We start from the raw sequence: 27,574 nt of genomic DNA on the forward strand, positions 1-27,574 counted from the left end.
AAAGTATAGTATATCAATGCTGAATAATCTGTTCTAACAGACACTTTTGTATTATAATTTGTATCAAATGCAGTATCAAGAAAATTAAAATATCCATTTACTAAGAGTAACAAATGTTCTCCATTAAGTCTGGTAATGAAAACCTCAAGGTAAGATTCTAAGACTGACATAGTCTGCAGTCCTTCTAATAAAGATTTCCATACTCTAGTGCCAGCAAAGACTACTTTCAGGGAATAATATGACAGTCAAACTTGTTTGTACTTAAACTTGCTTAATTAAAAGCAGTATTTCCCCACCTCCATTTAATGTAGATTTTTAAAACTGAATACTCCTTGTGCATCCCCATTCTTATTCCAATCCCAGCTTTTCCAAAACAAGGAACACCTAGCAATTAACACAAAACATAGAATTCATTAAAGATAAATGGAGAGTAGGGTTTGAAGCAATTGCATGGTGTAGACTCTGCTGACTCACACAAAAAAAGCAGATAATAAAATATTACTGATGTTAGAAACAGTTGGTCTTTTAATATACTTAGATACATGTGCAGAAAATCATTCACCCATGGTTTAGTATATGTACCCTCTCCTAGTAATAATGCACTTTTCGAAGTGCTCTCATATCTACCTCCCAGCAATTCTATTATATAAGCCACTGGAATTATTATCCATTGAACATATGACAAAGAGCTTTAAGATAATTTTCTCAAGGTCAGCTAGGTAGTGGCAGGGAAGAGACTATAACTCAGGCCTCGCAGAATCCAATATTGGGCCTTTCTCCAGAACACTTTCTCCGCTGAAAGCATTACCCAAATGTTAAGAACTTAGAAAAGTAGTTAATTTAAGAACACTATTCTAGTTTTTGACTCTTTTAAGTTTTTATTATTAACTCAAAATGTTTTATGTAGTTATATTTAATCCGCTATTTTATAAAATAAGCTATTATTCCAATACTCACTGTTTCTCTGGTCCATGTAGGTTCCTTGTATTATTAATGATTAGTCTATTAGTGAAAAGGATAGCCTACATATAAAAGAGAGTTTGTGTGGCCAGTGTGGCTCAGTGGTTGAGCGTTAACCCATGAACCAGGAGATCACGGTTCACTTCCCAGTCAGGGCACATGCAGGCTCAATTCCTAGTAGTGGGGGCGTGCAGGAGGCAGCCAATAGATGATATTTCTCTCTTGTCTATGTGTCTATCTATCCCTCTCCCTTCCTCTCTCTCTAAAAATTCAATTTAAAAAAACCACATGTTTAAACCTAGTATCGCCTTTCAAAAAAAAAGGAAAGGAAGTTTCTTCAGCCTTCTACATACACATTGACTAAGGATGTGAACTTGCAATCATTCACTTTTGATTCTTCAAGTAAGCATGTGAAGGATGAGCAGGATGGAATGGAAGAGAGAAAATAGTTCTATCTGGCTTTGACAAATGGTTAAAAATAGGTCACGCATAGAAAAGTAAAACAGGGAATACTAAGTGGGTTACCCAACTAGAATAGAAATGGCAGATCAGGTGTGTAAGGTGAACAAAGTACAAGGGACAGGGCTGAAGCAATTGGAAAGACTAGGTTAAAGCAATACCCATGAAAGATCAATGTCCTTAAAGGCTCAGCTTAAATAGGTCTCCTTCCATAAAACCTACCCTCATTTCCCAAAACAAAATTCTGTCCTCTAAAATAACACCGGACCTCTCCTGTAGCCTTCCCAGGCCAAAGCCACTCATGACTCAGCACAAGGAGAGTCTAATCTCCTTTAAGACAGGGTCTTTACAACCTCATTTAACTCCTACAATTCTTAGTGATAAGATGGAGACAGAGAACAAGGGGAGGGTGAAAGGAAGGGGGAAATGACTCCGCTGTCTAATGTCTACTGTGAGCTTGGCATTGTGCTAGATGCTCTACTTATGTCATCTCATGAAAAAAACTAAGGCTTAGAGAGTTTAGTAATTTACCCAAGATCACTCAACTGATAGGTAGTAAATTCAGGACTTGAAACTAGTTCTATCTTCCTCCAAAATTGGTATGAGCTTATTAGTATTTGCTGAAAAATTATTCTATCATAGTATTTAGAAATGGCCAAAGAGGGCATTTCACAGTGGTTCTTAATTATTTCTGGGTCATGGGCTCATGCAAGACTCTTTCCCATAAAATTACATGTATGTAAATACATACAACATTTTGTATACCATTTCTGGAGGATCAGAGCTCCTGGAGTTCATTCAAGAACTGGCTAAGGATACCATGGAAACCAAAGTAAGAACCTATGGATTACAGTATTCCAAGCCTCTCTTCTCCCATCCCATCCCACCCTCCTTTCTTTTCACATCTCAGAGCATTAAACCAGAGAAAATGTAAACACATGAAAAGTTTGACTGAGCAGTAAATGTAAAACTCCTGTATTATACTATAGTTTAAAATGTCATAGAGAACTTGAATAAGGAGACCTTGGAGAATGTACTTACAATCTTTCTATTTCACAGTTATGACCTTCAAACCACATATGATGTAAGACTGAAAGATGAGGTTATTGGAATTCATCCCCAAGGGGGTGAAATAGCTAAAAATCAAACTGAATGGAAATTCCCAGGAAGTATTCTACCACTTAAAGGAAGAAAGGTTTATTTCTGTCATTTCGCCGGAGGAATTTTTCTTGAAAATGTTTTTTAATTTTGGGAGTAAATGTTTTAAATGACCTTTCTGTGGTTACCCTGTATTGTTTCAAAAAGGATTTAAGACAGCATATAGGCATGGAGAAAATATTATGAAGTACATGTAGGAAAAAAAATAGACTTAATATAGAGAGAGAAATGGAGCTGATTTTAAAATATGAATTTAGCCCGGCCGGGTGTGGCTCAGCGGTTGAGCGTTGACCTAGGATCCAGGCGATCGGGGTTCGATTCCCAGTCAGGGCACATGCCCGGGTGCGGGCTCGATCAATGACTCTCTCATCATTGAGTTTCTATCTCTCTCTCCCTCTTCTTTCCTCTCTCTGAAATCAATAAAGATATATTTAAAAAAAAAATTACGCAGCACCAAGAGTTTTATGTATTAAGAATGTATTTTTCATAATTTACAAAATATCTTCATATACATTCTCTCAGTTGATCCTAAATTGATTTTGTGAGGCAGTTATTATCTACATTTCCCAGATAAGGAAACCGAGGTTCAGGGAAGGACTTGAAAATCGAGTCCTTGCTCTTCTGAGATTGCACTGCTCAGTAGCAACTGATCATTACAATTCCTGTGCACAAATAGGTAACGCATCACAGCTCTGTGCAAGAACAATATACTGTACATTTGACTCCTGTGGCCCTGACATATAAATGAGAGGATTACTACCTATTTTACAAATGGCTTTAGATCTCGAGGTTAGATAGAAATCAAATTAAAGGACTTGGAACAGCCCACTTAGGTAACATTTAACACCTTCACTTTATAGTTGAGTGCACTGCCCTTAGAGGCCAAATCATTTGTCACAATCATCCAGTCATGTAGTGGTGGGGCCAAGATCAAAAGCAAGGTTTGCTACATTCTTTTCCTTTTTACTGAGTTTTTGGGGTGACATTAGTTAATACAATTATATAGGTTTCAGGTGTACAATTCTGTAATACATCATCTGTATATTGTATTATGTGTTCAATATCCCATGCTTTTCTTTACACAGCATTGCCTCTATAGCATTATGCCCATTTCTATGATTTCTTACATACCCAATTCTGACCTTTCTCTTCAGTTCCCCTTGTGTCCACTGGGTAAAGTTCTATGTGCATACTGACAGGGCTACAAGACCGTGCAAGACCTGGCACCAGTGACTTCTCCAGCTTTTCTCTTCTTCTAAGAGTGTGGGAATGTTCCTGATTCATAAGGGTACTAGGCTTTTGTGTAATATCCTGATAGAGTTGTCCTCTTGGGGCTATAAGTAAAGGCCATACCTTAGAGTAGTAGGAAACTGAGTTTCTCCTGGAAGGAGGGGACATTCTAGATGTCTATCACCAGAAAAGGCTGAGGGAAGGCACCTCACATGGCAGAGACAAATGGGCCCTGGAACCTGGAGGCCTTGGGGAGGGACCTCCCCTCCCTCAAGCAAAAGATGAGCAAACCAGATTATGCAATTCCAGGTAACTTTTCATGTCAAATTCTTGTCTGCTGGACCTTTAGTAAAATCCCCTCCAAACACTCCCCAAAAAAACCTGTGAGTTCACGCTGGGCAAGGCCGTTCAAACCACGTAGCAACCAACCACAGCCAGCCCAGCGTGAAGGTGTTAATAGAATTACATAATGAGACATCCCCAAAGAGGGAGAATATTAGGCAACAGGAACCAGGCCACTAAATTCCAGTCACTTCTCCCCTTTACACAACTTTAAATTCCCAGAACAGATCCATGAACTTTGCACATTCTGTTTCTTGTGCCTAAAACTTCAGTTCCTTTCCCTAAACTTTGGTCTTTTGGAGGACTTCTTAATCCGTCATTCACATGCCTGGTGCAGACATCGCCTTCTGGCTTCAGGTGCCCTATCCTAACGCTCACTCTGGCCCGCGTTTCCTCTTCCAAAATGCGTGCTTCTTTACAACAGGATCTGCGTTCGGCTGCCGTTCCCAGGGGTCCGGGAAACAAAATAGGCACTCGCTAATTATTAGTTGAATGAACAAAAAGTTACTGATCAAGCCCCTTAACTGCAATTTTCAATAGATAAGTCGTGAGCCCTGCGAAAGACGCCAGCCACACATGAATAACTCAGGGCACGCAGCTCTTCCTCCGGGCGCACCCCTCCCTTGGTGCCAGTTGTGTTTCCTTTCAGGTTGACTCCACACAAATGGGTATTTAAATATATTCCTGTCTTGTTTTTTTACAGGATGGTAAAATTATGTATTTATATTGATATAAAAACATAACTGGTTACTTATTATATATTATAGGTAGTTGTTATGTGTCATATAGAAGTCATCTATGTAATATAAACAGACATTTACACACCGAGTCTTGGGCTTCGTTCCCCTTACCATAAGTCAGGCCTTTTGTATTTCCTAGTTCGGGGCCGCGTAGTATTCCACGCCAGGGGCATACCCTGCGTACGTCACGTTCCTTCTCCACGGTCTCGAACATACAAATGGCTCCATTTTCACTGCCAGCCCGGGTCTCCACATTCTGAAAGCCCGTCGCCCGCCCGCCCACCTCCCGGGGCTCCCGCGCGTGCAAACCCCTCTCCGCGAGACCGGGGCGGGGCCCGAACGCGACCCCCCCACCACGTGACCCGCGCCCCGCGGGCGGCGGCGGCCGCCGCGCCCTCCCCTCGGCTCCGCCAGCTTCTCCGGGCCGCCCGAGTCGCCCGCTCAAACGCGCGGGAACGAACCGGCGCGCCGCCTCGGCCGGCTCGGGACGGACCGGGCGCGGCCGGCTCGGCGCTGGGCCGGGCCCCGGCGGGGCGGGCGCTGGCGGGGCGGGCCTCCGGCAAACTGGCGCAGCCGGCGTCGGGCTCCTCCCCTTTCCTCCCGCGACGGCGGCCGAAGCCCTTCCGGGTCGGCGCGGAGGCGGGGCGGAGGCGCCACGGCAGCTGTTATTGTTCGACTGGGCTGGGCCGGGCGCTGTCTCCCTTGGCTCCGCGGTGTCAGTGCGTCCGGCTTCCTCTTAGCTCCTCGCTCGCTGCTGCTGACAGCGACAGGCGGAGGTTGCGGCGGGCGGGGCCTGGCGTGTGGAGGCCCGGCGGCTGCAGGGTGAGGGGCGCGGAGGAGGAGGAGGAGGAGCAGCAGCGGGAGGAGCCGTGTGCCCTGGCACCGAGCGGCCGCGGCCATGGCGTACGCGTATCTCTTCAAGTACATCATCATCGGCGACACAGGTGAGGGCCCCGGGCCGCCTGGGCAGGTGTCGGCCGCCTGCACGCCCGGGCTGAGGAGCGAACGGGGTCTGGCCCGGGCGCCGGCGCCGACGCCGCGCGGCGCCTCCCTCCGGGCCGGGCCGGGCCGGGCCGCTCCATTTCCGCAGTGCAAGAGCTGGTGACGTGGGCACTGCGAGCGGCCGCGGCCTGGCCGCCGGTCCCCGGCCCCCGCCCGGCTGGCCCTGCAGCTGGGGCCGCGGCGGCCGATTACGGTGCTGGGTCTGGGAAGTGTGGGACCGGAGGGGCGTGCAGCCCAGGGCCGGCAGGGCCCGGCTCACAGGATCGCAATCCCTCGCCGGGGCTTCTCACTTTGGGGCCTCTTCGCCGCCCCCGAGAAAGAAAAGGGGGAGGCCCAGGAGAGCAGAAGGTGATGGATGGGAGGAAGGTCTCGGGATTCCTAAACAGTCCCACCTTCTCTGACCTACATGCATCTGCCTAGGCCTGGGCAAAGCGCTGCCTGGTGTGGGACAGCCAGCTGAGGGGGAGAGAGGACCTTTAAAAAAAAATGGGTGTTTTTTGTTTTGTTTTTTTCAGGGTCCACAAATATAAAAAAACTATTGTTTTTCTTTTCTAACACCTTCAATTTCCGAGTCATAATAAATCACGTCCCATTACTTGACGGCTGAGGAATCCCTTTCGAGGTCATTAAAACGTGAAATAGTTCTATAGACTTTTGCCACGTGTAAACTGGGGTTATTTGATAGTAATGCAAGGCCTTCAGTGCTCTGGGTGTGTGTGTGTATGTGTGTGTTGGGGACACTGATTTTTTTCAGTATATCATATCTGGGTCACAACTGCCGATTTTCAAGTGACCTGATGTTTGTCTGAAGCAGAAAGAAATTCAGTTATTCTCACTTAAAATAACATCGGAGTATATTTCACTGATAAGTAAGCAGACGTGTAAAATATTTCTTAATACCTGTGATTTTGGTATTATTTGGAATCTAATAATAAAACAGGCTTCCTTAGGTGTTATAACTATTAATATACCAGAGTCTGATTTCACTGATGACTCTTGCACAATTTTGGACGCTTTACACAACTTTGGAAATGTAAGATGCAGCTTGTGATTGCACTAGTGATGTAGCAGATTCAGTAAGTAACGCTAGAAGCATGTTGATTGCTGCCTAAAAGAAAAACTTTCTGCCATAATGTGATTTTTCAGCTAGGCTTTTTTGGTGTGAGTCTGTGTGGAAATTGGATGATTTCCTACAGAAAATCCCAGGTAAAGCCGTGGTTTGCAAATGTTTAATAGCAAACTTATATACTTTTAAAAATGCTGTGGCATTTTTAGGAAAAGGAAGGAAAAGGAAATGAGATTCTAAAGCCTACTGGCAAATTTTGATTTAGACGGTAAAACCAAGACTGGAGAGGGACTTCACCTTCACTGTGATATGAATGGTTTTGAAAAGTAGAGAGAAAAGTGATTGTGGACATTTAGCAGTAGTGAAGATTCAAATTAGCCTTTGCAACTTGCCTTCTCTCTGCTTATTTATTGAGCATCTACTATGGGAAGGGCGGTGTGTTGGGAGTACTGGGGCTGCAAATGTTAACATGTTGGTGCTGTTCTCTTTGGATTTTGTTCTCATTCAAACACAGCCCCCTTTCTTGCTATTGCTGTTGTTACCTAGGTCAGGCACTGAATATTTGACAATGGACTCTAGACTTCAGTACTTTCTCCCCACACAAGTTCAGCCCGTATAGTTTGCAGTCAGATTAATCGTCCTGAAACATGGCTGTTAGGAGACTATTCCTCTGCCCACATTGTTTTGTTTGACCTTGAAGGAACTCCATATTTTAGCCTTGTTAACATTATTCCCTGCCTTGCTTCTGCCAGTGGCCCAGTGGCTTTTTTTCTGATCCCTGTTGCTCCATCTGCTCGGAGTGCCTTCTCTACGGAAATTCTATTAGTCTTTCAAATCCTAACTTTGGTCTTCCATAATGCTCTCAGGGTCAACGTATATTAAGCTCTTTTGATATGTCAGACTTTTCCTAGTATGCTGGCTGAAAGTGACTACTCTTTATCTGGATGTATCTCACTTTGTATCATCTTCCTAATACTCCCCCCCCACACTCCCTCGGGGTGCACCTTTCCGGAAGTACTGCCGATACTGGGTTGATGCCTGAAGTGGAAGAAGCTCCTATCCCATCTCCCTGCTGCAAAAGTCTATTTAATATATTGTCCTCAAGTGTAGATAGCTGTTCTATCAGTTTAATATATGATCTTAGACGAAAGGTTGAGATGTCATTCATCTTTCTGATATTAATCCCAGAATGTTTTATAGATACTCTGTAGGCATCTATATTTGATTATGTACTACTTGTTTTGTATGGTTCTGTATTTCAGTAAGAGCTTAGTAGAAGGTAGACCCTATACATTTAATTAAATTAATGAAAGAATAGCCAAACAGGCCACTGTGTTCCTATTAATATACATTAATAACTTCACAGCAGAATTTTTTTAGCCTGATTCTGCCACTTTCTTACTGTTGACTTTGGTGGAAATGCTTTACCATACTTCCTTAATTCAAAGTATACTCATAGTTGTAAGATGTGGCCCTCCCCACAGAAGATGATATTAAATTAGTAGTGTGAGATCCATCTTGATTTTTTTTAAAGTCGTAGTGTGAAAAATACACATCTTAGAATGAAGGAAATCACTGCTTTGCCTGTTTCTCACTTTCCTTTGCCTGTAAAACAGCCATTAGCTTTTCCTACTCTCAGTAGTGAGATAAAATGAGGACACAAGTGAAACTACCATGCTCATTTTCCTTTTCAGAAATCCGTCTTTCACAGAAGAGATTTTTGTATGTGATTTTATTTGTTTTTAATTTTGAGAGTATGTTTATTAAAGCTGGGGACAGTGAAACAAGGAAGGGCCTAGGATAGGAGAAGCAACAGGAGAGGACTAGGTGGGGCTGCTTTGGCTCTCTAGAAAAGTTGTTGGAAAGGAGAGCCACGGTGCTGTCAGCTCATTCGAGAGTCAGAGAAAACGGGGGCCTTGGGAAAGGTTTAGGGGGTTAGCCCAGGATGAGCTGTCACTGCTCATTGCTCCCCTGGTTGCGTCTGGACATGCTAAGGTTGCGGGTTTGATCTCTGGTCAGGGCACGGACAGGAATCAACCAATGAATGCATAAATAAGTGGAACAACAAATTGATATTTCTCTCTCTCTCTCCCCCTCCGCCCCCCTCCCTCTCTCCCTAAATAATTTTTAAAAAAGAAAAACTGGGGAATTCAGAGGTAGAAGAATTCCATTAGTTTCTTTATGAAATATGAATATTTTAGATATGTATTCATAATTTAATAGTTTTGAAGAATAGCACTACATCAAACACCCATGCTAAAGAAATACAGATCCTATCACGTAGCTCCCCTTCTCTCCCAGGCTGCTTCTAGCCTGAGGTCTGTATTAACCCTTCCCTTCCTTCGTAGTTGTATTGTTTATGCATGTCTAAACTATGTTGTTTAGCTTGTTTTTAAATGTGGTAGTTTTATTGAATGAAAGAGCTAAAACATGTCAGAAACATACCTTTTAACATCATTAAATATTTAGGCAATATACTTCTGTTATACTTAAGTTTTTGCATTATGCATGTTATTTGTAGTCTTTCAAGATTTTTGACCAACCTTTTCCTTTTCTTTCTCTCCTAACCAGTTTATTTGCTACTTGCTTCCCCTAATATTTATATGGCTCCTGAGACTTTATATTGAACCATAGAGGCTTTGACTGTGTTCTCATTCTTTTTTTCTTCCTTCACTTTACTAGTGACCCTGCCTACTCATCTCAGCTTTCTCAGTGCTCTTGCCCTTTTTATCCCCATTCCATTCCTGCTTCTGCTCCAACATGAAATTAATTTTCTCCTTTATTGTCCTTGCTGCACCCCCGCCATGTTTTACCTTGCCAGCTCTCCCCCTCTTCCAATCACCACTAATTTTGCTGTTTTATTTGAGCAGATCCTAATTTTGCCAGCTCAGCTGATTTTCCCTCTCACTCTGGCCCACCTGTGCTTGCTCCATTGTGTTATTCTCTGCTCATCCTCAGCCTGCGAGGCTGTGTCCTTTGCTACAAAGATGCAGCCACATCCTGACCTCCCTTGCCTCCCTTTCTAACTTTTCATTTTTTACATGAAACTTTCCCATTTGATTCCATCAGCCTTATTTATTTGCAAGATTTTAAATACATTCTAGCTGTTATCCTTCACCTGTAAGTAAAGGACACTTGGCAAAAAGATGCTCAAGTCCCTCTGCTATCATATATACGTACTCATCCCCCTTAAATTTCTACAGTGTTTGTTAACTCAAATGACTTGGGTCTCACCCTTGGAGATGCTGTTTTAGTAGATCTGCAGGGAGTCCTGGACATCTATATTTTTTAAAAGTGTTGTTCATAGTAGTAATGCTATGACATTCTCCTCTACTGGTCAGTCTTGGGCCGTTTTTGCTTGCCTATTTTTCTAAAATTGACTTTTTCTTTTTATTGCCAGATTTTCTGCTTTCTGGGATTTTAAGCCATGCCTAAGATATGTCCAGGCTGAATTTATATAGAATTCTGTATCACATTAGCTTTTGGCACTATGTCTATGTCGTAGATTCTTATGAGGAATTCTCTATACTTTTTATGCTTCACACATAATATCAAAAGCTTTTTATTTTTTAATCCTTCAACAGGTGTATGAAGTTACTATTTTTAGATGAAGCTGAGCTATGTCATATGGGACAAATTATTTACTTATTTTTTCCCTCCTCTTACCCCTACCTATTGTTAGTTTTTACTTTTCGTAGCTATGATGTGATGTAGCTCTTTAAGTTTCTCCCAGTTTTCTCTTCAAAATATTCCCATTTTCAGGTATAGTTAACAACTGTTTCTGGTCAAATCTGAGGGGGAAAGGAAAAAAATTGATTGATGCATGCTGCAGTAAAATTCTTGAAAGCAAGACTATTCCTGGCACAGAGTTAATACTTAAGAAAGCTGTGAATATGTGCTAGGCAGCCTCTGCTGGGTAGGCTACATGCACTGGTCAGTTTATTTCCCCTGCTCAAGAACGATTGAGGGCACTCATATATTTTTTTAAAGCACAGTTTTTTAATGCAAATGAGAGAAAGAGTGTATTAGTTTTGTGTTGCTAACATCCTTAGCAGCTCAGACAATACATCTTACAGTTCTGAAGTTCTCCATAAGTTCATGTACATGTCAGAAGTCTGACATGTGTCTCATTGGGCTAATGTCAGGCTTTTAGCAGGGCTGGGTTCCCTTGTGGAGAGGGTCGGTGATCATTCACCATGTCGGTAGAATATAGTTCCTTGAAGCTCTAGGGCTAAGATCTTCCTTTTCCTTCTGTCTGTCGTCTGAGGGCTGTTCCCACCTTCTAGAGTCCACCCATATACCCACGTTCCTTGGCATCTAACTTCCTTTCTCCGTCTTCAAAGCCAACAATAAGGAATCAAGTCTTTCTAGTGTCAGATCTTTCTGACTCATCCCATCTCTCTGACTGAAGCTGCAGAAGGTTTTCTGCTTTAGACTCCTTATTAAATTGGGTTTGCCTGGATACTTCAGGATAATATCATCTCAAAGTCTGTAATCTTTTTTTTTTAATATATCTTTATTGATTTTGGGGTGGGAAGAGAGAGAGAGACATAGAAACATCAATGATGAGAGAGTTGTCATTGATCGGCTGCCTCCTACACACCCCTGACTGGAGATCAAGCCCGCAACCCGGGCAGGTGCCCTGACCAGGAATCGAACCCCGATCTCCTGAATCCTGGTTGATGCTCAGCCACTGAGCCACGCCCGGCCGAGCTCAAAGTCTATAATCTTAATCACATCTGCAAAGTCCCCTTTGCCTCCTAAGGCAGCATATTCACAGGTTCTGGGGAGTGGGGCATGTATATCTTTGTGTGGTGGTAGTGATGGGGGGTGGGGCATTGTTCTGCCAACCACAGAGGCATAGGGAGAAACCTAAGATAGAAACAGTGAGTTGAAGTTCAGAAGCAACATTAATACTTGACAATGTCTGTTGTGTACACCTTTTAGGTATTTTTGTGTGTTTTTTTAAGTGTTAACGTTTATTGATTGATTTGAGAGAGAGAGAGAAACATTGATTTGGTGTTCCACTTATTTATGCATTCTTTGGTTGATTGTTGTATGTACCCTGACCGGGGATTGAACCCATAACCTTGGCGTATCAGGACAACACTCTAACCACTGAGATATCTGGCTAGGGCCATGTGTACACCTTTTAGAAGTGGTCCCTGTATTTAGCACTGAGCAGTGCAAACAGAAAACCTTGCTCATTTACCCTAATTATATTATCTGGTGTGTTTTTTTAAAAAGTATATGCATTCATGTACTTAATTATAACTGATAATGGGTCTTAATGTAGTGTAATGTAGTGAAGAATGTAAATGCAGCTGGTATATTTTCTGCTACATATGTGGCCTTTCCTAATGGTCCAGCTCATTGAACCTGAACAGTACTATCCATGAGGAAGGTGGCATTTTACCAGTGAGGAAAGGGAGACTAAACACATCACGTAGCTCGTAACTTACTAAGCTGGAATTTGAGCCCAGGCCTTTCTGACTCCAAAGTCCATGCTGTCTCTTCCATATCATATCTTGATTCCCTCAAATCCTGTATCGGACAAGGATGAAGTCCTTTTTCTGTTCCTTAGCAGCTGTGTGAGCTTGAGCAACCTCTGGAGTCTCTCTGATCTGAGGTCCTCATCACTAAAATGGAATGGAGCATGAGATAAATTTGTGTGACACTGTCGTAAGATAGTTAATCTTCATCTTTACTTTTTATCTTGCTGCTTTGAATGTTTTTATACTTTCTCCATATGCATTTGAAAAACTAACTGATGCTTGACCAGTGCTGTAGAGTGATGCTGTTCAAAGCAAAAATTATTTCTTTTGCCCTCCATGTGTCCTCCTATGTTGATTTCCACTCCCCCCCCACCATTTCTGCTTAGCTTGCTCATTTGGGGCCAGCTGATACTTTGAGGAATCTGCTATCCTTGACTCTGTTTCCTAGCTTATGTTGGTGCTTTCTTGTACGTAGCATATTTGTTTGCATCTAGATGTTTTGTGGGAAGTTCCTTAGTTTATCAGCATATTTTAAACAAGATTCAAAATTGTTTATCAAGATTCATTTTATTCCAGGTATATATATGCAGCCTTGCTTTATTTAGTCTCTATGACCATCCAAGTCCACTAATGATTTAGAAAGACTGTGGGATAAAAAATAAAAATAGAAAGAATCCAGGAATTTGTTCTAGGAAGAACCCATTTTATTACAAGGAACAGAAACGTACTCCAACTAGCTCACAAAGAGAAGTTTTTTGTTGTTTTTGTTTTGTTTTGTTTTGTTTTGTTTTGTTTTTAAGTGAAAGAGTTTATTAGTGAAGCAGTGAGGCTGAGAGAGTCGCTACTTCACAGACAGCAACCACAAAAAGAGGTTTTAATAATAATTTAAAGGGTGCTCATGGGAATCCCAGAAAAACCGTGTAAACAAATCTTGAGGAACTGGCCACTCTGAAATCTTTGTTTTCTTCTCATAGCTTCCCATTCAACCCTTGAGATAATTAGGAATGTTTGGTTTGGGTTTTAAGCATTTTCTTCTTCTTTTTTTTTTTTTAAACAATGTTTTCATTATTGATTTCTGACTTTATGTCACTTAGGTAAGAGAACATAGACTATGTGTAGTGCGGTTCTTCAGTGTTTGGGGCTAATTTTGTAGCTGAGTACTTGGTTGGTGTTTGTACATATTCCATGTATGCTTGAAAAGTGTATACTTGCGTACGTGCAGGGTTCCATACATGTCCATTAGATTAGACTTGATATTTGTGTGGGTCATGTCTTCTATATTAATAGTCTTGAGTTTTGGGGCTAGATGTTAATATATCCTATTATGGTAATGGGTTGGGGTTTTTTGGTAGTTCTGTCAGATTAAAAAATTTCCCCCCAGTAAATTTGAGTCCTCATTTGTAAGGAGTATATGAACTCAGGTCTTTACATCTTGGTGAAGAGTTGGTTCTTTTGTCATTGAGTTACCTTCCACTTTTTACATATTTTATAGTATAGTTTTTGGTATTTGGGTGTTTGATACTACTTTTGAATTTTAACTTTTGGTTCATATTTGCCTAGCATGTACTTTTTTTTTAGATCCTCACCCAAGGCTATGTTTCTATTGATTTTAGAGAGAGAAAGGGAGAGGGAGAGAGAGAAACATCGATGTGAGAGAAACATCGTTGCCTCTTGTACACTGGGGATCGAACCTGCAACCTGGGTATGTGCCCTGACTGGGAATCAAAGCTGTGACCTTTCAGTATACAGGACAACACTCCAGCCAGCTGAACCACACTGGGCAGGACCCAATATTTACTTTTAAAAACAACCATACAAATACAAGATGGAGGTCAGCTGGTTAAATAGCAGCCCATTCTCTAAAAACTTAAAGTTTTACATGACATGGTTCAATATGAGCCACATGAGTGATAAAGGTCACAAAGTGATAAAAGTAACAAAGGAATCAATGTGCTACTAGGTAAGTAAAAGTATAATGTACAGCCAAGGCAGGTAATAGTTCTACTCTTGTCAGGACTCAACTATAAGTCAGTTATGAAAACTCTTGTTTCAGAGGGACACCTACACATTGGAGTCTGTGCTCAGGAGACCAGTCATGGTGGTATATGAAAGGAAAGCTCTATCAACCATGACATATTAGGAACAGTTGAAATAATTGAAATATTTTACCCTAGAAAAGAGAAAACTTAAAGGGGAATATAATAATGACCTTCAAATACTTAGGTGACTATCATATAAAAGAGGGCTTAAACAGCCTTTTGTAGCTTTTCACCAACAGAACTAGGACCATGAGTAAAAGAGAGAGAGATTTGGACTCCCTATGAAATGGAAAGGGCTTGTTAAGTGGTGACTTGGTTTGTTACTGGAGCTATTCTAGCAGTGGTATGATTGATACGTATTAGAGCTTGGATGATGGCATTTATGCAAAGAGTAGAGGATTGGATTGGATTTTTTTTCCTCTTTTTTTTTAATCCTCACCTGAGGATATGTTTTTGTTGACTTTTTTTTAGGGGGGGGGAGAAACATCAATGTGAGAAACATCGATTGGTTGCCTCCCAAACACGCCTGGACTGGGATCAACCCCACAACCTAGGTATGTACCCTGACCAGGAATCAAACCCAAGATCCTTCTGTGCGTGGGACAATGCTCCAACCAACTGAGCCACACGGGCCATGGTGGATTATTTTTCTTTTTAAAGAAGTTTAAGGTACTGTGTGGGCAGTCCCTGTGCTGGAGTTAGAAAAATGAAGAAGACTTTTCTACCCAAAAGGGAAAGACCAGTCTGCTACAGTAATTACAAGATAACGTAACAGAGATATGTGCAAAGTAGCAAAGGAACATGGAAAGGATTAATTGTAACTGGACTGAATGGCTCAGAACATATTCAGATTTTTGGTAAATATTTATTGAGTACCTACTGTATGCTGAATACTATGCTCTGACTTCCATATATGTTCTCGTAGTGATCTTATTCACCCCACTTTACAAATGAAAAATCAGGTGTGACATTATCAGACATGGTCTCATTTGTTTGAATAATTTCCCACTTAATAATCCTATAGAATCAGTTTGAGCTTTTGCTCCTGTTTTTTATATTTGTTATCTGTGGAAAACAGAAAATTGAGCTGAGTTGTTCACAGTCTTTCATTTCACCAAAAAGGTTGGATGACCTTATACCAGCGATGTTGTACATAGAGTGGAAGTATAGGGTTTTTGTCAGGATTTTGTGGGGGCTTAAGACTAAAGGGGCCTTGGGACCCTACTGTAAAGAGCATTGTGTGGCGTAGAGAATTGGGTTTTTATCGTCTGGATAACTTCAAAGAAATAGCCTTATTCCCCGTCTCTAAACAGGATCAATTTCTACCCTTAACACACTTTTCTGACATAAATTAATGAGCCCTTTCTACCATTTAATCTTTTTTTCTTTCTTGGCCTTTTTTCTCCCATCCTTTCTGGCTTAATGTTTCCTTTCTTGAAGAATTTACCTTAGAAATGGAAAAATCAGGTTGTATTTGAGTGTGAATATGTGAATTTCAGCCTTAGTTATGAGTAAGTCTTGTTAATAAAAAGTTCTACTGGTCCTTTTGTGGCTTTTAGGAGTTTAAATAGGAAATCAGAGTCTTTTATTTCACAACTCATTATTTTACTTGCAGGCTTCCTTATAATTTTCTTATCACACCAACATTTAGTATAACTATTTTTGGACACACTAGAAGTTTTGCTAGTTATTTAAATACCACATCGCTATGGAGGTTGTTGGATGAGGCCCTAAAAGTATTGCTTAAACCTAAAATAGATCCGTGTGTGTGTGTGTGTGTGTGTATGTAAATAATAAATACTGTATATGTAAATAAAATGGTGAAAGTGAGAAGTGCTTGTGGTAACAAATGAAAATTAAATTCTCTACCACTTACAGAAATATGGTAAACAATGGTTTGTGTATCCTTGCAGAAATGTTCTATGTGAGTGTGTGTCCCAATCCCACCAATAGGATTATACAATTAAAAATGTTTGTCCTATGCCTTTTTTTCACTTAAGGGTGAATCTTGGGTGTATTAACATATCACATATAAATCTATCTCATTGTTTTTAAACACCTGCACAACTGAACCATAGTTTAATCAGTTCCTGATTCTGTTAGTCCTGGTCTGTGGTTCCAAACAGTAGAAACGTACTGTGGCTAAATTAAGCATACAATTTTATTGGAAAGATTAGAAGCTCCACAGAATTGATAGGAAGGCAGTATTATCGAACTTAAAAATGGTAAAACCAAGGAAGGCATAAGGCACAGCCAAATTCCTGTTGTAAGTATGGCCTTCTGAGGAAGATGCTGGGCATGTGCCTGTGGTCTCTCATCTCCACTGTAGCCACCATGGAGTCTCTCTTGATATGGTCCCTGATAATGGAACACTCCTTCAAGTTTCTATATTATAGACAAGAGCATTTGATTGGCTCAGCCTAGGTCATATGTATATGCCTTAGCTTCCAGGGAGCTCAAAGAACGGTTCTCTAATGCTAGATTGCCAGAAACAGCAAATGTCCACCACACCTGTTGATGAATATTATACACAGTTCTGTGGTAAACATTCTTGTGCATTTGTGGTCAACTAGGACTTACAAGTAAAATTTGTGGGTCAACTAGGATTTACATTTTACATTTTGATAAATACTGCCAAATCACCTTCCATTAAAAAATATTAGGATATTTAATTTTGAGCTTGGTATATATTTCATGTACTTATATTCAGCAGACTAATCTCAGTATTAATTATGTTGACTGATGCTTAGTGTATGTTTGGGAGTTTAACAGTTTGATTTAGTTACTATTAGCATGTACTTCTTGGTCTCTTATTAGTTTAATCTGGCAACTGCATGAAATAGTTCTTTTTGCTTACAGCCTTAACTTGAATACCCATTTGTATCATAACATACTACTAAGACATCATGTACAGTAAATTTATTGCACAATGATTATATTGTACATTACATTCAAATACCTTCCTTCCATAGCATTCTGAAAAAATATCCTCTTTGAGCTACTTCATTCAAATGTATTCTGAGGTGTACACTTCTTAATTGGCATCTTTGTTTGTGAAAGAATTAGGAAAATGGTCAGATTAAAGTGTATTAATATACCTGATATTAACTGGAACATTATTGTTTGGGATAAAGTCATTGTCAAAGAAATAGTATTCATTTTTTCAAACCTTCTTTCTTCATTAAATTTCTGTCCTGTCAGAGTCATTTAGCTTATGACTATTCCTTCTGCCTCTTTAGTATTGCTACTAATACCGAGAAAGTGTGACAACATTCTTTTTAGTTAGGAGAGGTATTGGTTGCAAATAGTAATAAGTATCTGAGAAGAACAAATTGAGGAGGTTGGGTGGTATAATGGAAAATATGATTTAGAATCAAAAAAACCAATTTTGAGTTTCAATTCTGCCTCTTTATTCACTTGAGGCATATCACTTAAACCTCAGTTTCTTCATCTTTAAAATAAGGTTGTTATTCCCACTTTACTGATTTCATAGGCTTACTGTTACGTGTTATGGTCAGATAAGATTACATATGAAGAGGGAGCATATTTTCACCTTCATATTGTCAAAGGCCATGCAGATATTTTAAATAAGACAAGAGTACATTAGCATAAACTTGATTATAGGACTCCATAGATAAAATAAAAAAGAAAAGTCCATATTGAAGTGGTTCTTTGAGTATTTGGCAGATAGCATGTAGTCTACCTATTTTAAGCTGGATGATTGCCAGAGATACTAAGTGGAAACCAAGATAATCATGTTTTGAACTTAATCTGTGCTGTGGTAAAACATATCTTCAGCATTTTCAGTTACTTATCTGTTATACTAAGCATGTAGTAGCTTCAGATTGGTTGTAGCTGGAAAACTAAACTGAAGAGGATTGGACACTGAAACTAGCATTTTCAGTTGGTTGTATCTAGGGTGGTGGTTCTCAAATGTACTGCACATCAGAATCTCCTGGAGAGCTTGGTAAACCACAGATTGGGGGGCTCCACCGCTAAGTTGGTGATTCAGTAAGTCTGGGATGGGGCTAATAATTTTCGTTCTAACAAGTTTCCAGATGATGCTGGTGTTGCTAGTCTGAGGACCATACTTTAAGAGTTAGTGTTCTAGGGAAACCACATAATTTTATATCTTCCAAGCTGATCCATACTTTATCAGAACAACAGGAGTAACTGAGCCTCCTCTTGCAAACCCAGGATATAGGGTCATCCTAATTTTACCTAATGGAAAAATCTTTTTACAAAGAGGTTTATGTAATAGAATTGTCACCTGGTGGATGACTCATAACACCCAACTTATATTTATTTTATTATGTTAAATTGCCAACAGATGATTCAGATTTCCCCCTTGATTCCTGTCCTTGTAAATGTTAATCAAAAGAGAGTAGAAGTATTCCTGATTCTTTAGCTGATTTATTTTGCCATGAGTACTAAGAAAATTATTGTACGTGAGTTTTTTCATATACTCAGTAAGAATTTTTTTTAATGGGGGCAAATATTAAATAAATGATGTCCTACCAAGTATGCATATTACCAAAAATCTGTAACTTAATATTTGTGCCATTCTTTATTCAAGAGTATAGTTATATAATTATAAATGAAACTTTATTGTGTTAAATGTATTTAAATATAACATTTACCCTTTTTTAAGGATGAAGTCCAACAAAGGTTTTTAATTCCCAATTACAATGAAATTTTGGTCCCTACTTTTTTTAATAGTTTTATAGCTTTTTAGAGAAAGAAAGGAGAGGGAGAGAGAGAAACATGGATGTGAGAGCAAAACATCAATCAGCATGCCCCCTACTGGGGGACTGTGCCCACAACTCAGGCATGTGCCCTGACCAGGAATTGAACCAGCATCATTTGCTGCAGGGATGACACTCAACCAATGAGCCACACCGGTCAGGGCTTGGAACCTATTTTAAAGGTTTCATTTTAGAGGCTTATTTTTTCCTCCCAGAAAATAAGGGAAAATTGTTTAAAGAAAACATCAGATTTGGACATAAGTTTAGTTGTTTTTTGTGCTGAAATTACTATTTTTCTATACAAGGTAGTTCACATAATCATAAGTTCCAAGAATTCATTTAAAAATCAAGCCTTGTTTTAGAGAATGTTTTTAAATAGAGAAAGCATGGTGTTTTGGTAAAAGGTCTCCTTTCTGCATATCTGACCAGTGATACAGGTTAGAAAGAAGTTCTCCAAAGGTCTGCGCATTAGTCTTGTGGGGTTAGGTACTTGAGCAGAGCATTGATGTACCTTAAATCTGTTGAATTAAGCTTACATTTAACTTGAACATACAGAGATGTGGCTTGTTTTAACCATGTAGAGTCATAATACATATAACAGAGCACTTAAAAAACAGCATAATGCAGTAATCGAAATCACAAGTGCTCTTAGATTTTAAAATGCAGTAAAAGTTGTCTTAAAGTTTCAAATTAGCATTTTCAATCATAAATAAGTATTGGCCGTTTTTCTGGAAGTACAGGTGTGTTTGGAAATGTCACTTGGTGACATTGTATTTGTTATATTCCACCACAGGAATCTGACCCATACTTTGATAAGTCGGAAAGAAAAATCCTCCATGTCTTTTTACATCATATTACTGTGCTTTGTGACACAATAGGGCAATTGTTTTCCATTTAGATATAAACAGATAAGCAGTTAACTTTAAATCCACCCATAATAAAAAAACATTAAAAAATTTACAACTATAAGTAATACAGTAAATCGTCAGATCTAAATGGTTGAGTTAGAAAGGAATGTAATGATTATCTGGCTCAATTCTCTGCACATACAGTAAAATCCAAAAATGATTAAAAATCACATTGGTTACCCCCCCCCCCCAGGCAGCCATTTCCAGAGATAGTGAGAAAAATTCAGAATTAGCTATATGTGCAGTTACTTTTTTTTAATTTTTATAATTTATTTGAGCCAGGAAGCAAGATCTCAAATGATTTTCTCTCTTCTCTTTTTTAATCGACAGCTAAGACAATTTTTGTAGTACGATAGGAAGAAGGACAGAAAAGTGAGTTATAATATTTGCCTTGTATCCATTATGTGCTGGAGATACATTCTTGAATGTGGTCTCTATCTTAGTGAAGCTCATGTTCTATTGGTGGTCACATTCTGTTGTGGGAGAGCCTGTAAAGCATTACAATAACAATTGATGATAAAGGAAGAAGAGGAATTAAGGGTGATTGTGTTTCTTGTTGGTGTGATCCATTGGAAGGTGGTTCCAGAGATAAGGAAATGCCAGAGAAGCTGAGTTTGTTCTGAGTTGTTGGTTGGGAGGATGGTGGGCAGAAGAATGAAAAGGAATAAATTAGGTTTTAGAAGTTTGAGTTTCAGGCCTGAAGGAATTAAGGTGGACATGTTCAGTAGACAGTGAAAGTAAAATGGTAGCTAGAAAGATGGAGTTAATAATCACTGACTAATTTATAGAAGTTGAGGTTATAGGACTCATTAGTTAGTTCTCTTGATTCTGAAGAAGAGGTAAGTAACCAAGATGGGATAGTGGGGAAACCTCCAAGTATTTAAGGCTTTCATGAACAAAGAAGAGCGACTGCCTAAGAATTAAGAAACCATAGAGATAGTTACAGTCTGATAAAGCCAAAAGAGATTATCTTCAAGGAGGTTGTATGCTGATAAACTATAGTTTGTAGCACAAATAGATCATATTTCTGGATCAAATAAGATGAGGACAGAGAATAGGCTAGCTAACTCAGTGTGGCAACTTGAGAAAGCATCGGTGATTGTGAGTCAGACACCCAAGTATTTAGAAACAGGTTTATCTAAAATTAAAATAGAAGTCAACAAATACTGAATAAGATAAGCTATCTAAATATAACCAACTCCAATAAATGGTCTGTAGTAAGATTAAGGAGACTTGGGAAACACCACAATGGCACTTGGATATATTCTCTGCAATGAAAGATACTTTGATTACCTGAAGAAAGAATATGGAGTCTTGAAAGTAAAGAACCCAAAGAGTGGTCAGAATAAGTGGTATTGGTATTACTAGAGCAATACATATTTTGTTACAAGGTAAGAGTTTTCAGGCTCTTGTATCACTTAAATAACTGTTAGATGATTCTTGAGGTTCCTCAGTAATAAAATCTGTGGTTTCTAATTATATTTTTTCTATACCATGTGGGAAAAGTTGAGGAGTTAAAAATAGAAATTAAGAGCCTCAGCCAGGTGGCTCAGTTGGTTGGAGTGACATCCCCATACACCAGAAAGGTTGTGGGTTCAATTCCCAGTCAGCGCACATACCTCGGTTGCAGGTTCTATCCCCACTAGGGGTATGTCCAGGAGGCAACCTATCAATATCTCTCTCCCAAATCAGTAAACATATCCTCATATGAAGATTAAAAAGAAATAAGAAATGAAGAAAAGACAGGATTTTTTTTTTTTTTTTTAAGAGAGAGAAAGACATTAATTTGTTGCTCTACTTATTTATACATTCATTTGTTGATTCTTGTATGTGCCCTGACTGGGAATCAAACCCACCACCCTGGCGGATCAAGAAGATACTCCAACCAACTGAGCCACCCAGCCAGGGCCAAGACAGAGGAATCTTAAGTGCATATTACTAAGTGAAAGAAGCCAGACTGAAAAGGCTACATACTGTATGATTCCAGCTACATGACATTCTGGAAAAGGCAAAACTATGGCGATGGTAAAAGATTAGTGGTTGCTAGGGGCTGCGGGTGAGGGAGGGACTAATAGGTGAAGCATAGAGGATTTTTAGGGCAGTGAAACTATTCTGTATACTGTAACCGTGAATATACATTTGTCAAAACCCATAGAATGAACCCTACTGTAGAATACGGACTTTGAGTGATGATGATGTGTTAATGTAGGTTCATTGATTGTAACAAAACAAGTTTTACTACTCTGGCGCAGGATGTTGGTAGTGGAGGAGGTCGTGCTCATGTAGGGGAGGGAACTTGCTACTGTACTTTTTGCTGTATTTTGGCTATGAATTTAAACTCTTAAAAATAAGACCTCTTTTGCCCTATAGCTGGTTTGGCTCTGGATGGAACGTTGGCCCACAGACTAAAGGGTCTGGGGTTCATTTCCGGCCAAGGGCACATTCCTCCGTTGCAGGCTTGATCCCCTACCCTGGTCCGGTGCATGTGGGAGGCAACCAATCGGTGTGTCTCTCTCACATTGATGTTTCACTCTGTCTCTCTCCCTTCCACTCTCTCTGAAAAGCAATGGAAAAAATATCCTTGGGTGAGGATTTTTAAAATAATAAAATCTATTTTAAAAAAAGAACTGAGGGTTCATGTCTCAGTTATTCACCTATTTTGTACTTTCATACTTTAAAAAAATGTTTTTCCTCTCTATCCTAGACCCAAAAGGCTATTCAAAGGAGTTAGAAATCTGATAAAAATGAGTTAGACTTTGCACATTTTGTAATATAAAAGAGATCATGGATAAAAGGAAAAGAAGAAAACTAAGGTCAAATGTTTTGAAATTCCAGTTTATTTTCAGTTAACTAAAACCTTAAAACATTCAAAAAACTTTGAGCAAATAAAAGTTTTCTAAAACACATCCATCTCTATATAGGACATTTCTTTGATTTGTTTTTGGGTACTTTGACAATCTTTATAATATTTGACACAAAATTAAGTGCCTTATCTCTCATAATCCAGCAAATGACAAGATATTCATTGTGGCCCGGCCAGCATGGCTCAGCGGTTGAGCATCAGCTTATGATCCAGGAGATCACAGTTTGATTCCTGGTTAGGGCACATTCCCGGGTGGCAGGCTCAGTCCTGAGTAAGGGGCGTGATCATTGATGTTTCTATCTCTCTCTCTCTCTCTCTGTCCCTCTCCCTCCCTCTCTCTCAGATCAATAAAGACATATTTAAAGAAAAAAAAAGATATTCATTGTCCTTCTGTCATGAGTATATAATCTAGAAGACATTGAACAGCTTAGTTTAATTGTCATTGCCTCAGAAAGACCTTCTCCAGCCCTTTAGTCTAAATTAAGTCTCTTCTGTTACTCATTACTAATAACACTTCATTCTCTTCTTTCAAATGGTGGTTATTATAATTATTTCAAGTTACAGTTCATATAGATTATTTGGGCATTCATCCTGTTTAATTTCTCTACCTGTACTAGATTATAAGAAGGAAGCATAACTGTTTTCCATGCAATCGTATCTTCAAGTTCCTAGTGCAGTGCATAGTTAGCACTCAGTAAAGACTCTTTGAGTAAATGAATGAATGTGAATGAATGAATGATGACTACCTTTAGTGTTTGTAGGTGTATAGGATGTATCAAATAAGCAAACTTGGTCTAGTGTGAGGATAAGGGCCTGAAAATGAATAGGATGGTGGTGGTGGTGTTCAGTATACAATTCTGATTAGAGGGCAGGTGGGCCAAATATAGAAAACAGGCCTTCAATTTAGGAATGTGGAAGTTATTTATAACCATAATGCTGTGAAATTTGGTGGTAGAGTGAAGAAGTGCAGTTCAGATTAGAGTTGATTCTAAAATGAATTAGTCAGAAGATACAACAAGCAACTTTTCCCAGAAAAGTAGATCCAAACACTGGTAGCTTAGTTATTTGTAGGAAAGAAGATGAACTACAAAAAGAGGAATTGTGTTTAAATATTTTTACTACTACACAAAAAGGAAACGTGAACACTTAACTGCATGAGTACTGTGCTAGAGGCTACTGGGAAGACCTCAGTTATCTTCTAGGAGTTACTGCCACTTTCATCTTTCAGCCTGTGAAATGTTGAATGAATAAGAAAGGATGAAAAGAGTGTTTTGAATTGGTTAACATCTTCCATCTAAATTCTCAGTCCTCTAATTTCTCAAGAAACTAGAGGACTGAGAAATTGTGGTAGATTGTTCACAGAGCACCAGAAACCCTGGCTGCCTGTTTTCCATGTGCTTTTGTAAAGTTTCTTAATTTCTATGAGTTTTGTGTTTTAATTTTTTTTTTTTTTTAACTTTCAGGTGTTGGTAAATCATGCTTATTGCTACAGTTTACAGACAAGAGGTTTCAACCAGTGCATGACCTGACTATTGGTAAGTGTTGTAAAAGAATGAGAAGCATTCAGAAGTTTTGGGTAGTGGACATGAAATGTGCTTAGAGGGGTCCAATCTATTAGTAGCGAGTCAAAAAAAATCAGTGAAACTCACTTTGTTGCTGTGCAGAGTTCAGTCTCCATCACTTTTTAAAAATATAAGTATAATAAAAATAATGTTACCCAACTTTGTAAAAGTGATTGGATGCAGCAAGACATTAATATTTTTTTGTTGTATTTAATAATGAAACAAATGACAGTATAGCATAGGGGTAAGAGCGGAGACTCTGGACCAGCTTACCAGAGTCAAATCAAGGTTCTGCCATTAACTAGCTGGGCAAGCCACTTTACCACTTCATCAGTTTCCTTATCTATAAAATGAGAATAATGGTAGTACCAATCTCACAAAATTATTGTGAGCAGTGAATGAGTTAACAAATATGAAGCATTAGAACAGTGCCTAGCAGCAGGTAAGTATTCTAGGCTTACCTATAATCACTTGTCAAGAAAAACTACCATCAAGCATTTTTTACTTTCATCAGTTGTGAGGAATCAATGAGTCAGTTACTGGAAAGGAGTTATCAACAAATACTAGCCATTATTAGTGATACTACTCATTAATATACAAAAGCTTAAGATGAGTAAAAGACTAAAAACTTGAAGTAAGTATACTGTTTCAGGGTCATATTTGTTTTAAAAAAATTATATTTATACCCTGAAAACTACAAAATCTAGCTGGATTATTCTTCTATGGCTGTAGCCTATAGTAGACTTCAGTAGAAATTAGTCAACTGTGAAAAAATAAGGTAATTGGTAATCTAGTTAGATTTTACAACTGATAGCTTGATGTATCTTTTTAGCCAGTGACTGCTTATTTTCAATATATATTAATTCACTATTTCTAGCAAATTGATTGTGTCTTGTGTATTTTTAAAATATCTAATTGAATATTGAGTTTTATGAATCAAATTACTAGATCAATTAATAGTTTTCAACCAAGCCACATGTATTTTGTGGATATATTGAAATCTTTCTTTAGTAGCAACTGTCAGTAAGAATATTCAAATTCCATTTTTATTTTTATAGTTTTAAGTATATATAGCAGTGACTACTAAAACTACTACTATTTCTGGTTTTCATGACATAGTTTAACTTTGGTAAGCTCATTTCTGTGTAGAAACTGCTCTTTGCTCAATAGGCCTTAACCTTGGTAGCTATCTCTTAGGCATGACTCAATCCGAAGACAACTAGCCAGTATAGGATACTAAACAAAAGTGACTTCCTTTTCATTGAAGTTTTCCTTTAAATTTCTAAATTGTTATCGCACACCTGATGGAGAGGATGGGCCTGAGCCTGCTGTCAGAAATTTTTATAGGCTATACTTGTGGAGAAGAGATAAGGAAGTAGACCAAAGGGAGTTGTTTGGAAAACTGTAACTCATGTAACTGTACTAGCTGGCTCCTCTCTCAGTTTGCTGATGGGAGGCACCGGAGATAGGAGGCTAAAAGCAAAGAGAAACCAGGGGTCTTCTCATCTCTCTGCATGGGTTAGCTGGGTGTCCTCCATAGCTCTAGCCCAAGCGCATTCCTACCAGACCCACTGGTGATCTGGCTTCTGAGCTCTGGAAACCCTGATTTCTCTCTTTGTCCCTGCCCCAGCCTAGGGATGGTACCAGCTTCCTGCTGTTGCTAATCTCTGGGTTGCTTTAATATCACTTTGGGCTTCTCAGCTCTTCCATTACTGTAATCAGTTCCCTACATTAAATTCTTTCTGTTTTAAATACTTAAGTATGGTTTCTGTTTTTCTGGTTGGACCCTGACTGCTATACCTTATGATACCCACCACAACAATATATTTTTCAGACATGAAAACAATTTGGCAAGTCATTAGCACATATTTTTTAAAAGAACATTGAAATGTTTGTGAAAATAGACATAAGACAATCTCTTGGCTCTGCTGCACACTTGCCTTTGTCTGATGATTAGAGAAAGGTGAAATACTTTATATTCTGAGTATTTTGCTCTGGAAGGTTGGTGTGAATAACATTTGAAAAAGTAAGCATCACTCCCTGACAATGTCAGGTAAATGAGACCTTGCCTTTGGTTCCACAGACAGTTTCTCTGGCAGCCAAATTGTCTGTTAATTGAAAATGTATCTGGGAAGACAGCCTCAAGGGCATAGGGGATAATGGTTTATCCTATTAAAAAAAAACACAAAAAAAAACATAAGGAAACTTTTCCAAATAGAATTCTTGGGGGTGCCCGCGTGTGTGTGTGTGTGTTTAAGGAAAAAGATTTAAAAATTTTAACAATCTGTTAGAGAAATAAGGTTTCTTGATTTATTTATTTATTTTTGTTTGTTTCTAAAATTTTTAGGACACATTAGGTTTCAGTATTTTCTTTTGCCACATAGCATAAAGGTAAAACCTGCTCTTAACCCAGTTAAGAATGAGAAGGTAAATGGGAAAGAGTTATGTTTCTGAAGCTGAAATTGAATTGTCTGTTTTTGTTTCATTTAGTATAAGAAAATGGAAATCAGATTTTTTTTCCCCGCAGTAAACAACAGTGCTTGTCAGTTTTCCCTTGTGAGATGTCTTTCCTTTTTACCATCATTCTTTATCTTATTCCTGGATAATACAGTAACCTTTTAACTAGTTCCTTTGCCTCTTGTTTTTTTGTGTGTATTTTTTTTTTAATTCTCCACTTAACCCTATGGATAAATGAAGTTAAAACATCAATTTTATTCTGACATTTCCATGCTTTAGAAACAATCCTAATTTTTATGTAACATTTTTTTTAAATTGGATATATTTTTAGAGGCAAAATTTTTGTTTAAACACTTTAAGCTTCAGCAACTTCTATCTACTTACTTTGAATATCGATATAGATGATAGATAGATAGATGATAGATAGATGGATAGATGATAGATAGATAGATAGATAGATAGATAGATAGATAGATAGATAGATAGATAGATAGATAGATAGATGATAGATGATAGACAGACATAGATATATATAGGTATATGTATCT

General features: G+C 38.9%; 1 protein-coding gene across 1 annotated transcript in view; it reads left to right on the forward strand.

Annotated features, from left to right (window-relative positions):
• Nucleotides 1-5,480: 5,480 nt before the first annotated feature.
• RAB2A (RAB2A, member RAS oncogene family) overlaps nt 5,481-27,574 on the forward strand; it is a 61,726-nt gene continuing 39,632 nt past the window's right edge. Inside the window, 2 exon segments of the mRNA XM_087825394.1 lie at nt 5,481-5,833; nt 24,471-24,542. Coding sequence (XP_087681520.1) covers nt 5,788-5,833; nt 24,471-24,542 — 118 coding nt within the window. The 5' untranslated portion in view covers nt 5,481-5,787.

The sequence above is a fragment of the Miniopterus natalensis genome, chromosome 16 (assembly GCF_054644295.1).
Source record: "Miniopterus natalensis isolate mMinNat1 chromosome 16, mMinNat1.hap1, whole genome shotgun sequence".
Taxonomy (NCBI): domain Eukaryota; kingdom Metazoa; phylum Chordata; class Mammalia; order Chiroptera; family Miniopteridae; genus Miniopterus; species Miniopterus natalensis.